This window comes from Macaca nemestrina, chromosome 9 (assembly GCF_043159975.1).
Source record: "Macaca nemestrina isolate mMacNem1 chromosome 9, mMacNem.hap1, whole genome shotgun sequence".
NCBI classification, from domain to species: domain Eukaryota; kingdom Metazoa; phylum Chordata; class Mammalia; order Primates; family Cercopithecidae; genus Macaca; species Macaca nemestrina.
In genome coordinates this window covers 122,399,147-122,412,083 of record NC_092133.1, presented here as the reverse complement: position 1 = coordinate 122,412,083, position 12,937 = coordinate 122,399,147, and the positions used below count along the sequence as shown (strand labels likewise).

The following is a 12,937-nucleotide window of genomic DNA, read 5'->3' as shown; positions in this document are numbered from 1 at the left end:
GTCATGTTCAGACCACAAGATAAGCAGGACTATAGTAAGAGTCACCTTATTTAAAACCTTTGGGTGAGAACACAAAACGGACTTTTCCAATTGCAAGGAGTGGCTTTAAAAGTAAAATCACACCCTTTACAAAAAAAATACAATTCCATATTTATTTTACTCAGTATGTATGAGGCAGCTTTTACTAGCATTTAATCAGGACTCACACCCCAATCTTTCCACTAAAAAAAAAAAAAAGTTAAGTGCAACTACTCTTGAAGAGAGAATGAGGGGAGTCAAAAGAAAAAGATACCCCACAAACAAGAGCTCCAGAAAATAACATTTTGGGCTCACAGAAACTTCTTGCTACCTCACCTCACCTCACTGTGTAACCATGTAACCTAACAAACTTTCACTGAATTAACAGTTACACTTTCAGCTCTGAAATCTAGTGCATAAACTTAATGGCTCATTGTAATATTTATTATTCAACCTTTTGACATTTATTTGTAGCAGTTGAATTGAGGTACCGGGTGCATTATTAGCATTGAAACAGTAAAGTGTTCCAGCTCTACGGTAATAACTGAGTTTTACTTGAGTCTTTAGCCTGAAGTAGTCTGTGGAATGTAAACCAACCCTTCTCCCACCCCACCCCCACCCTACTCCAGAAAAAAAAAAAAAAAAAAAAAAACCCGCAACAGAAAAAAAGTAATCCGATTTCTGTCTTCAAAATGCGATAAACCAGGACTCCAAAGGGGGTGTAACACATTAACGGACTTGTACAAACCATCCTGTGCAGTTTACAACAAAAGGAAGGTAATATGCTTCAAGAAAATATCTTCCAAAACATTTTTATGAATTAAATTTCCTGAATTTGTGACTAGGTGGAAGAGGTATTGCAGAACCGCCCAGCTGCCATTTCCATATAGGATGGGCCTTGTGAGGAGTTTGAGAATCCTTAGTGGTGTTTAAGGAATACGCCGGCCACAAGTCCCCATCTCTCCCAATAATGAGTGATGGTGGACAAGGAAAATTTGCCATGAAATTAAATGGCCTTTTCACTGCTGATGCTACATTGCTGGCTACCTTTTTGCGTCTGTTTATAACTGTAAAATCATCCAGTGTTCCTTCATGTGTCTCAGTTTTACCTGTAGGACGAGGGCTTCTAGCTGATTTCAAATTTGGTTTGACTGGAGGTGTCTGAAGGACAGGTCGCTTTCCCAGTACTAGTGTCCGGTAATTTTTTCTTACCCTGGCACCAAATTTATATTCCCCATCCTCAGGTTTTGGAGAACCTAAAGTGCATGAAAGGCCCTGACTTTGAGCCAGTGGATTTAAGGAAGGAGTATCTTTTTCAGGGCATGCAAAACCTTCCTTGGCTGTGGTTAACAAGGCGTCCTCCTCTTTACTCTCAGTCACACTGTAAAACTCACCCTTTGTATCATTGCACTCGCACTTTAGCTTATTTGTAAAAAGGTGAGGTTCATATTCTTCATTAGCACTACTGTCTTCTACTTTGATTTTAATATTGTGCAGAAATGGCAATGTCTTGTCACCTGTGTCAGTGCAGGGATTCTCGGCTTTAGTTGCTGCTGCTCCTGCAGCGTTCACTTCAGGATCAGTCTGCGAAGAGGGCAAATCCGTAGCAAATTCAGGACAATGAAGGATTTTGGAATCTTTTTCTGAATTTGCTTCTGCTCCTGAAGAATCATTATTTAAGAACCTAGCAGCTATTGTGTTGTTATCTGCACAGTTTGTAGTAGGAGTTGCTTGTAGGCATTTCCTAGCCTCTCGGAGTATTCTTTGTTGTGGAAATGCATTGTTTGTCTTTGGGCTAGGTGAAGAGGCCCCCTCTGCCCGGCAGTTAATTGTCAGGTCAGTTCTCTTTACAGTATTGGAAATTTCAGAGTGTGGGAATGTAATCTCAGATACCCTATCGTTCCTTATCTCTGCGAAACAACTCCCCAGGCTGGCCGGGCAGTACACCGGAGACGCTTTGGGGGCCCAGCTCTGCAGATTCCACTCCTCCGGCGACTCCGCTTTGACACTACTCTTGAGGTCGGGAAGTCTGCCGGCATCCTCGAAAGCAGCGGGTTTGGTTGCAGCGGCGGCAGAGGCCAGATGGTACAAGAAGTTGGCCTGCGCCTGCACGCTGGGAGGCTTGCAGAAGCTGGTACGCCTGAATCGGATGCTCTGCACTGACACTTGGCTGGAGCCGGAGCTGGAGTCCGACTCGGTGGACGAGTCCTCCTCCTCCGAGCTGACTTCACTGGAATCCGAGGCCCCGCTGCCCCCCTCCTCCTCCTCCTCCTCTTCCTCCTCCTCCTCTCCCTCCTCCTCCTCTTCCTCCGAGGACACAGAGTTGCTGGAACTGGACAAACTGGAGCCAAAATCCGAGTCGTTGGCCGCGTGGTCCGAGTAGGAGCTGGACTCGGAGTCGCTGCTGCAACTCTCGGGAAAGCTGCCCAGATGGGGCTGCGGCCGGTGGTGGTGAGGGGGGTGGTGACTCTGCTGCGGCGGCTGGGCCCGGTGGTGGTGGTGGTGGTGGTGATGGTGGTGGTGGTGGTGGTGGTGCGGAGGCGGGCAGAAACCGTTGACCAGATGAAACCTCTCCAGGCAAGTGGCCCCGGCGGCAGCCGCAGCCGCTGCCGCCGCCGCCGCCGCCGCCGCGGCCGCCTTGGCTTTGTAGGACCTGGGCAGCAGCAGCAGGCGCCGCGCGCCGGCGTGGGGCGCGAGCAAGCAGTCCTTGGTGCCGCCGCGCTTGCGTTTGCAGCGGTAGCTCAGGCTTCCCGGGCCTCTGGCGCCCGCCGCTGCCTTGGGCTGGGGCCCGGCCGCGGATGCCTGGTAATAGGCGGCAGCGGCGGCGGCGGCGGCGGCGGCGGCGGCAGCGGCGGCGGCGGCGGCGGCGGCCGGGTGCTTGCTGCACAGCAGGCTCCGAAAATAAGCCGGGTCCGAGGGGAAGGCGACGTAGTTTCCCTGGAGCGGGGCAGTTTCATAGTTTAGAGGGGGTTTGCAGGGCGAACGCACGATCTCCGGGTAGTGCGAGCCGGGGTATTTGCTAAAAATCTGAGGTAGATGGGCGGCGGGGCGCGCGGCGGCGGCGCCCGGGCGCGGGGACTGCGCGCTGATTGGCAGGGGCCGCGCGGCTCCGCTCAGGCCCCGCCAAAGTTGGTGCTTGTCCTTCCAAAATCCCGGGCGGGGGCTGGCGGCGGCGGCGCGCTCTGGCGGCGGCGCCTTTGTGGCCAGGGCCCGGCCGACCCGCCTGCGCTTGGTCTTGAGGACGCGCTCGGTTTTGCAGGAGGTGTAGAGCGCTTCCACGTCTTCCCGGGAGATGAGTGTGCATTTGGCTGCGTGGAAGGCGATGCTGTTGATTGCCTTGAGTTTCCGCAACTCCTCCAGATCGCAGTGGTGCTTCTTCACTTTCAGATGATCCATGCGCTTGTGCACGGTCGTCCTCGGGATGTTTTTCAGCAGATCTGTGAAGACTTGGGAGAGGGCAAACATTTGCTTCCCTTTAATGATGAGGTAGCCGAGCCTCACGCCATCCACCTCTTCAAAACCTGACTTCAGGTCTCCCATCTCGGGCACTAAATGATCCCCACCATTTGCAGTAAATATATACGTGACGCATACATACACATGTATGTATGTTAATCCTCCGCCAGATGCTGCGTGTGTCTCAAGGCATCCTGCTAATAAAATAACAAAGACTGTTATTCCCGGCGAAGGAAGTGCCAAACTCTAGGCGAAATTATTGGGGGGGGGGGAAACCCCATGAAATTACACTGACTTGATTCTTGCTTTTTTGTTGTTGTTGTTTTCGTTTTTTTAAAAAAGAGGGAAAAAACCATCCGGTTTCTGATCTGCCAGTGTGTTGGTCTGAGTCCCCGATGCAGATCAGTACCTGGGCCCCTCTATTCCTTCCTTCTCCATTGGAGCACTATGATAATGGAATGTGAAGGGAGAAAGAGAAAAGAAATGCAGCTGCTATTCCCGCCGCTGCTTTAGCTACAAATAAAATGACAGAGTGAAGTGAGCTCGTCCGGAGACACCTTCATCAATTAATTCCCCTAAAGCCAGCGCTGATTGGACACTCCTGACAGGTGATGCAATAAAAATTGATATTCCACCCCTTCCCCCCAAAATCTCCCACTAATTAGCATACCCTTATACTGCCACCTCCCCTCCCAAAGTAAATAATACAGTCGGTATATAAATCTTTCCATTAAACTATCGGAGCTCAGAAACAGCCTGACTCACAGACTTCATCAGAAGCAGTGTGTGTACGGTTAAGGAAGAAAAAAAAAACCAAAAAAAAAAAAAAAAAAAAAAAAAAACCCGCACCGTATATTCGCCTTTAAAGAAATACTGCCTATTTTTTCCTTTATTTGCATTTTACCGATACAGCTATTATCATTTCAAAGAAAAGCATTTAAAAAACATTATCAAGCCGAAAGAGATATACCCCACCCCCTTTTCCTTTTGGAAAATGGAGCTTAAGCGAAAATGTGCAGAATAGCCTGGTATTTCCCTTACAGGAGTGGGGAAGAAGACCGGCTAGGAGCTCCAAAGTTAAACCCGCCCCGTGAACCACCCCAGTGCGGACTTACGTTTGGAATTTCTCTCGATTTTCCTTTTTTTTTTTTTTTCCCCCTGAAATGCCTTTTTACAACCAGAAACAAAGTTATTTGACCAGGGAAGCAGTTCAAGGCTCCAGCTCTGAAACACTGTAACAATTCAACTGGATTTCGGTTCTCTGCTGGGGGGTGGGGTGGGGAGGAGGTAGTTTCACGTCAGACCCATAACAAAGCATAGATAAGCCAGAAATGTGTACACTTTTCCACAATTAACCGTACTGGATTAGAGGCGGGATCGTCCAAGAGTCCCCAGCAAAGCCTTTGCCAGGGTCCTGTTCACCACAGGTCAGAATTCCAGGGAGCAGATTGCTTCCTTCTGCAGCAAAGAAAAGAAAATGTCAAACGCCCAAGGTGCTTCCAGAGGTTTTACGTAATAACAATGAAAAGAAAGTGCTGATGTACGATGCAGACTGTTTCAGTGGTTTGTGATGCTTTGGGTTGGTAGTTTAGGTGAATCTTCCACAACTCCCAGTTTTTCCATCAAAGTCAAGCATCTGCTTTAACAAAATCACTTTGGATGAAAATCAATGTGGTTTAACCTCTTCTTAGTCAAATTAAGGCATATTTTGGTGTCATTTTCAAGGATATCCAAAATATTGCCAAATGAGAGCAAGGGTCCTCCCAGTCGCATTACCACGATCCCAAGGCGGCTCGTTGGCTGCTTTGCAAAATTCGGCAAAATCTTCTTAACTGTTCGGTGTTTGCAACTACAACATAAATGCAACCCAGGCATTTATGTGTTTCCTTGTTCCTCCAAAAATAGACACATCCGCGTGATTAAAAGAATAAACGGATATTTCTGAGCCTGCAAGAAAAAAAATTATACAATAATTTCTTTCTTCACATTCAAAAGTTCCAGCTTCCTCTGCTCTGGTCTGGCTGGCACGAGCAGGTATGGCCCAAAAAAGAAAACAGAAAGATAAAAACAGAGGAATCAGACATACAAAAAGGTAGTTTGCTTGACAAGATGAAATCTCGGCCATAATTCCCCACCCCCACCCTCATCTCCTTTGTAATTTCCCAGGAATTTTGAAGAGAATTGGGAATTTCAAGAAGTGCATCCGGAAATTAAGGAAGTCTATTTAAGACAGTCTGTAACTCAGGAGGTTGGGATTTGAAAAGTCAGCCCCTGAACTACTTTTGCACTCAGCACAGATGTAATCGCCGCTCTTCAACTTAATCAATGTGTGTACAAACCGCGATGTCTAGTTCTTGCCTTTGAAATCTAAGGCTAGCATTTCCATCCAAGAAATCAGAGCTACAGCAAATTACATTTTTGTCCCTTGAATGAAAGAAGGATCATTGAATGGATCTCGTGATATTTCAGGCTTTAAACGTAACCGAGAGGCAGCAATGAACAATGCCTCGTCACAGCTAATACCATCCACCGAGTTGGCTTTCTTTTGCATCTGGATCTATTACACTGCGTTTTTCTCTTTCACTTTCACAAGAGGCAAAATGCACAAGGTTTAAGCAGAAAGCGAAGTTTTCAGGAAAAGCAGATGCTCGTGTTTGTTTCTAAAAGTAGAATGACCAGAGTCTTTCTATTGCCAGCAACAATAATGTATTAAAATTCCTTCTGATGCACTTATATAGTACTGCCAGCCCTCTCCCTCCCACCCCCACCCCCGCCCATTCCCCTCCCCCAGCTTTAAGATTTAGACCAAAGAGTCAGCCAAGAAATAGTAAACTCAGAAAAAGCCTTTGAGAAGACAGTACAAAAGGTTGGCTAGAGCATCTTTTTTTTTTTTTTTTTTTTTTTTTCCAGGTAGTTTTAGTTGTTCTCCATTCCTGTTTAGATTTTCTCTCTCTCTCTCTCTTCCCCCTCCCCCAGTCCTCCTACACATAGCAACATGATTTAGTAGCCATTTCAAAACTACCTTCTTTTCCTCTCTCTTCCTCTCTTTCCACCTTTAAAATTATTGGCAATATAGGTAGTTTTGAAAACTAGTAGCTTATTAAGTTTTTTTTTTGTTGTTGTTGTTTAACTAAGGGCAAATCTGTTGGGTGAAATAGAGAAAAATTAAGGCTAGGGGATTTGACTTTGTGCAAGTATCTATATGTACACTCAGACACCTTTACGCTTATACATTTTTAATACTACTATTACACATCTTTCTTCTTAATACATTCTTTTGTTCCTTTAACTTCCCCATCCTTGTGTGTATGTGTGTGTTAGGCTCCAGCACTCTTGCTCGAGTGAGTGCATAGACACACGCACACGCACACATACACACACAAACACAGAATGTGACAGACAGCTTTCTTGTGGCCATCAGCACACGTTGCATATCCGGGGTCTTCTCCAGGCACATTGGGGGTCGATCCCGATAAAAAGATCTAGCAGAGGCCCCTGAGTGCTCACACATGAAAGGCAGGGGACTTTAAGATGGATTTGCATGCACACCGGGGATTTCGATCAATAGCTACCAACATTTATGGCTTAGATTATTAATGCGAAAGCTGGCCAAAAGAATGGGGATGAAAAATTAAAGGTGTCTGTTATCAATTATGCTTAAAGTTATGCAATAATTTACTTACTTTGCCTGATGTGCAGATCCAGATGTATAAAGTACTATTCTTCAAAAGCCAGGGGGTTTCTTTGATAAATTTGTTGACCATGTCAGCTGCCTCTACAATAAAAGATGAACCCAATTCAGATAATGGACTGTATTCAAATTCTTTTTAAGAAAAGATGTATCAACTTCTATGTTTTTCAAATGCATGTACATATGTGGATAGATATGTCCAAATTAACATTTATATCTATATCCTTCTCTGTGGGTCCAGGGAATTATTGTGAATTCAGGCACATGTATAATATGCATTGAGTTTAATTAAATGTGATTATTTACTCAGTGAGGAATGCCTAATCTACACACTATTGTAAAAAGTGCTTTAGCTTTGAAAACAAAGCTGCTTGCAAAAGGAAAATCCTCTTTAGCAAATACAGATTGAAATATATTCCTAATGTTCACTTACTTCTGCATTTATTGTAAAAAATCAGCACTTTCAGTTTTTAAAGTGAAGGGCCATGAAAATATGAACATATTTGTCTTTACTTATCCCATATGAATGTGCTAGATTTACCTTCAGATGCTCTATTTTGATTTATTTTCACTGTATTTTATGTTTAAATACCATTGCAATTCAGTCTGACCTCTTTCCTCTGGAGCGAAGTAATGCACACGGCATTTACAGTCTTTTAAATGGTTAGCTGGGAAATGCAATAGCAATTTGCAGGAGTAGTTTACTAATGGGGAAAGTTCTTTTGAAAACCTGAAGGAAAACCTAAGAGTACTTTTGCATTTCTACACTACAACTGTCATATAATTAAAGTATTGAAGAGCATTAAAATAATCCTTTTCCTTCCAAGCTTTCACCCATACATGCATAATTTAAATGAGGATCACCGCTCCCAACCCCCCCCCCCCACCTCCCCACAACTCTTCACCATATACATTTGTTTTAGTGATTGCTGGGCACATTTTGTTCAAAGTGAATTCAGACAGAAAAGAGTAAGGAACATCACAAAGGCCTCAACAATGTAAGTATGCTGGTTAAAAGAATAAAAGAAGCCCCTTGTGCTGTTAACTAAAAGTAACTATAATATTCACAAGATAAAAGTTTAAAATAATCATAAAGTCTCATATGGCTGAATTAGTTGAGAATATAAGACAATAAAATCTCAACAGTTCTTTAGCTAAGTTTGTCTAATATCACATCTTCTCTGCTTTTTGGGATGGGAAAATGGGAATGGAGGAGTAGAAAATGGCTAAATTGAGAAACAAATGATAACTTAGTATATTTCCCTTAATTTTTTTTCTTTCTGGTTCATTTAAACAAATCAGGGTAAGTTTCCAAAAGGGCCCATCCCTCTGTTCTTAGGCATTTAAAAACCCTGTCTTTAACAGAAGTTTGGGACACAGGGTATATGCCATGTTGTCTACTGACCCATAATCAAAATGCAGTGACCTTCTACCCTTTTTTTGCCCCCTGACCCATCTTGAATTCAATGCAGCCTTTATAAATTTGCAAATCCTTGGAGGTAAAGGGGTTTTTGTGAGGCTTTGTTCTGAAAAAGCCCTAAGAGTGTGCTCTCTAAATTAGACAAAGGTAAAGCAACAAATCCTAGTGGATGAGACTTTACACAGGTGAGCAATAGGCACCTCCAGATAACATATATTGCAAGCTAAAAACCAGTTATATACATAGGAGACAAGGAGGTTATGGATTGCATCAAATTAGAGTGAGGTACAAATCACTTTCATGATGTAAGAAACAGTTAGGCTACAATCTTCCTGCTCTTCTCATCTCAAGGGCTGTGGGGGACCCTAGTGACCAAGGAAGGAATGGGGAGGGTGGGGGGAAGGGGACAGGGAGGAAAAGAAAGAAAGGAGTGAGACTTGATCTGAATCTGCAAGCACATTCCCTTATCTTTCCTGCTATCAGCCAGTTTAAAGGACACCATAATTATGATGGTGATAAAACAATGCCTGCTTATGTGTGCTGAATAAATAAAGAATGTTTACAGCTCAAGAATCTTTTAATTCCAATTAAATGCTATCAAAGAAAAGCCACTTTTCCTACTGCAACCGCCTTTCCCCCCAATTATCTTGTTTTGTTGCAATATTTTCCTATGAGACACAAGGGCCTTTCACAATTCATCCTGAATGCAAAAGAAAAAAAATCAGAGAAAGTAGAGTTTGACCTTCAGATATTAAATAATACACAAATACCCAGAACCACAATTTGTTAGGGTTGCCCAAGTTTTGTTTATTTTACACAAGGGCCAAACATGTAGAGACTGAAGTGGTGACACCAAGCATTGAGGCCTACCTATGGGCTGCTCAGCCATACTGAAATCCTGAGCCACCAGGAGGGGAGAGAGGAGAGACAAGACATGAGGAGCCTGATGGTCTCTGGAAAGGGAATCCTCTTCTGGTTCTGTTCCCCTGGCTTCAGCCCAAATCCTTCTAGGAGCACTGGAGCCAATCACTGTCTTTCACTGCTGCAGCTACTGGGAACCTACAAAAAAGCGGGAGATTAAAAAAAAAGAAAAAAGAAAAATAAACAAAAAAATCACAACTTCGAATTTATGGATATACAAGTATCATTTCATATTCATGACATCAGCAAATCACATCATAATCAGATTTGAGCAAGGTTTGGGCACTAATGCCCAAAAAGCTGGACACTCAACACTGACAGTATCACATATTAACCAGAAAATTCGCTTTTTTATTATGGAATCATAGGGTGAAAATTAAGTCTTTTAACTTTGAAAAGCTTACTTTTCACTTCTGAGGCCAATTTTTACACTAATAAATTTCAAGTAAACGTCTCCTTTAAAGTTGTTCCACAACATTTTAATTCAAACTTCTACTTCCTTTCTCAGTTGGGGTAGTGTTTTGTTTGTTTTAAAAAAAACACATGGCACAACAAACGTTAGGGAAAACGCACTCATTCCGTTAAATGCCGATACAAACCTGCCTTTTACTCCATCTGTCTAAGCAGCGCATTGCTAAGTATAAAGTTAAAAAAATACTTTTCTCAAAGACATATCTATTATTTATTGGCAAATAGTGTTTGGTAATGTGGTGCAAAAACACAATGGTAAAAAATCTCGGGATATTTGTAAGTTTTCTGGAGAGTTGCAGGCCCCTTTCCTTTTGAAAGTTTAGAGCTCCAATATCCTTAATTCTACTGGCAGAATTAGGATGGACTTAGAGGGTCCTAAACGTGACCGATTCACTAAGGCGGGGGTGGGGGGTGGGGGGGGCTACAGCTTGCAGCAACGTGCTCGGCAACTTAATCCTACGCTAAAAGAGGGCAGAGAGCGAAAAAGAATGGAATACAAACTCTCCCGACATCCATAGTTACTTTCAAGGTGGATTGTGTATTTTAAGGCTGATGGGAACGTCTGGTTTTTGGAGCAAAAAGAAGAGAAGGTAAGTGTTTGTCCTTGTATCCACCAGTTCGTAGAGAAACAATGAAAGAACAAAGGGAACCACTTCCCCATCTGAACATTTTCTGTATCTCCCTCTGTTTCAAGCCAAAAAGCTTGGGAAGGGATGCGCTTTACTCTACCTTAAGTAGTGGTTGCTGGCTTGTTGAACTAAGAATGAGAAAAAAGTTGAGAGGCAGATATAGACTAAATAACAATAAAAAAGGCTTGCTGGGGCGGATCTCCACCGCGCCAGTCTCAGCAACTTGCAGAAGTTGCTCAATGCACGGAGGCAAAGCCCAAGGAATACCCTTTGCACACCAGATTTCGAACTCAGTCATTTAAATAGTCTTTCTTGCTGTTTGAAGGGGTTTCTGCGCACAAAACGTGTAGGTAGTGGCTATGGGAGAGATGTACTATCTAGGTCGAAAAATGAGCTCATGGCTATCTGGAAAAGAATTTTTAAAAAGGAAAGGGGATTCAAGTATCACGTTACTGTTTGCTAATAGAAGATATGGCAGCTCTGGCTGGGAAAGGAGAGGGATTCGTACTGAAATGCATTTGCTTTGGGGTACGCTGGTTATCCGCGTTCTGGCTTTGTGGGTCTGCGTGGCTGAATAAGTGACCGAGTGCCTTCGGCATTATATAAATGGATCGATGTGTGGGAGAGTCCCCAAAGCCGTCGAGCACGTGAAACGCGATTTTTTACTGCCCTCCAAGCGGCGACCAAGCCCCGCTCCACCCCAGCCCACCTCAAAATCCGTATATTACCTGCCCTGTTACAGTGACACATGTTTATGTTTATAGCCCTGGTTTGTAGTAGTGTCAAGAGCCGCAGCAAGAGGAGGGGGAGGAGAGAGGAGAGGGAGGAGTAAATTCAACCACCCCCACTTGTTGTTAAAGCAAATTTACTGCGTTATTGCAAGCTCGGGACGGGGGGGCTGGGATGAGAGTTGAGAGGAAGGGTTGAGTTGGGAAGTGTGTTGGCGGTGGAAGGAGGGGTGGGGTCAGGAGATCCGCAATGGAGCTCCTCTCCCCAGCAGCCCAGGAAAAGCAGCTCGGTCAATAGGGGAGCATGCTGGCGCGGTTGAAAACAAAAAGGTTCCTCCTGCTCGCTGCGTTCACGTGGGGGGCTCTGCTCGCGGGGCTCCAGGGCCCTGACCTCTGACCCCGGCTCCTCTCCGCGCTCTCCCGGTGCCGCGCGGCCACTTTTTACCCAGGATCCCTCGCGCGGGCCGCGCTCGTGCCGAGCTGGAGTCCTTCCTAATCCTCCATTCCCGGCTCTCCGTCCCCGGCCCCGCCCCCGCCGCCAGCCCCGGGGGAGGATTCTCCGGCGGGGAACCCCCGCCCCACCCCCACCCCGACTGCCCCGGCGGAGTCGGCCGCAGCGAGTCCGCGTGGGGCGGGGAGGGCTGGGCCTCCCCTGCCGCGCCGGGCCTGCGAGGGAGGGGAGGGACGGGGAGCCGAGGGGAGGGGGCGCCGGCCTCCCGGCTCAGCTGCCCCACTGAGGCCTGGACCTGTTGACTGCGATTGGCCCACCTCATCCCGCGCCCTCTCTCTGCCCGCCGCGGCCCCATCCCTTCCGCGGCGTCGCGGGGAGGAAATGGGAATGGCTGCCCTCCTCTCCGCCTCCAACTTTCCTTTTTTTCTTTGGGTGTGGAGTTGGGGGGGTATGAGAAAGCCCAGGCAACTCCACCGCCGCCCCATCCTGCCTCCAAAAGTCTCGTCACGCCCGACCCGCCGCCGCCCTCCCAGCCCCCACGACTTAAAACCGCCTCCCCTTCTGGCAGCGGCGCCCCGGCCCGGAGCCCGAGAGCCCTCGATGCCCCCGCCGTGCCTCCCCCGCCTGGCCTGGCCCAGCGGCGTCCCCAGCGAATTGTGTCGCTTTTCTGCCCTGGAAGCTCCCTCGGCCACGTTCCACTTTTTTCCCCAGTCCCAGGAGGCGTAAGAGAAAACCTCTGATTTGCTGCGTGCTGCCGGGCACATTCTCTGCCCTCTCGTCCGAAGGCACTGGATGGAGAGTTTAAAATAATAGCATTTACAGGAGGAAATAAAAGAGCGAGGGGATGGTTCTGGCCGGTTTTAAGACATACATGCGTTTATTAATTTTTTTAAAGACAAAATGTCTTAAGGGTTAAAAGCGTTCTGGGGTTTGCTGTATTTCCTTCTAGATTTGGGGTTTCCTGAGGAAATCTTTTCTGGAGGGAAAATAGCAAATCAACATTAAGATGGAAGTGAGACTTCTCAGCCACTTTTGGAAATCAAGGGGGAAACTGTAAAAATACATTCAGAAAAGGGCGGGAAGGCGGCGGCTGCGGGGAAGAAGCTGGAGTCTTGGGAAGAAGCGCCGTGGGTCGGTGTCGGGGAAAGGAGG

General features: G+C 46.1%; 1 protein-coding gene across 5 annotated transcripts; it reads right to left on the bottom strand.

Moving 5' to 3' along the window:
* Positions 1-647: 647 nt before the first annotated feature.
* On the bottom strand, positions 648-11,866 carry LOC105480047 (SKI/DACH domain containing 1). Of its 5 annotated transcripts, none has more exons than XM_024792247.2 (5): positions 11,115-11,866; positions 9,456-9,644; positions 7,158-7,249; positions 4,590-5,421; positions 648-3,668 (listed from the first exon to the last, which is right to left on the bottom strand). In XM_024792247.2, exon 5 carries the CDS (start codon positions 3,556-3,558, stop codon positions 832-834), a length of 2,727 nt encoding a protein of 908 aa, XP_024648015.2. In that variant the 5' UTR covers positions 3,559-3,668; positions 4,590-5,421; positions 7,158-7,249; positions 9,456-9,644; positions 11,115-11,866; the 3' UTR covers positions 648-831. The 5 variants fall into 5 exon arrangements, with proteins under 5 accessions (XP_024648015.2, XP_070926512.1, XP_070926513.1 ...); XM_071070411.1 differs by having other exon boundaries at positions 11,726-11,866; XM_071070412.1 differs by having other exon boundaries at positions 11,780-11,866.
* Between the last annotated feature and the right edge of the window lie 1,071 nt (positions 11,867-12,937).

What these genes read in the sequence shown, in the direction of transcription:
- LOC105480047 (XM_071070410.1), bottom strand. Translation starts at nt 3,830, where the DNA reads ATGGTTTTTTCCCTCTTTTTTAAAAAAACGAAAACAACAACAACAAAA. An exon ending in AACAAAAAAGCAAGAATCAA is followed by an intron (nt 3,672 to 3,769) that starts GTCAGTGTAATT and finishes TTATTTTATTAG; the next exon opens with CAGGATGCCTTGAGACACAC.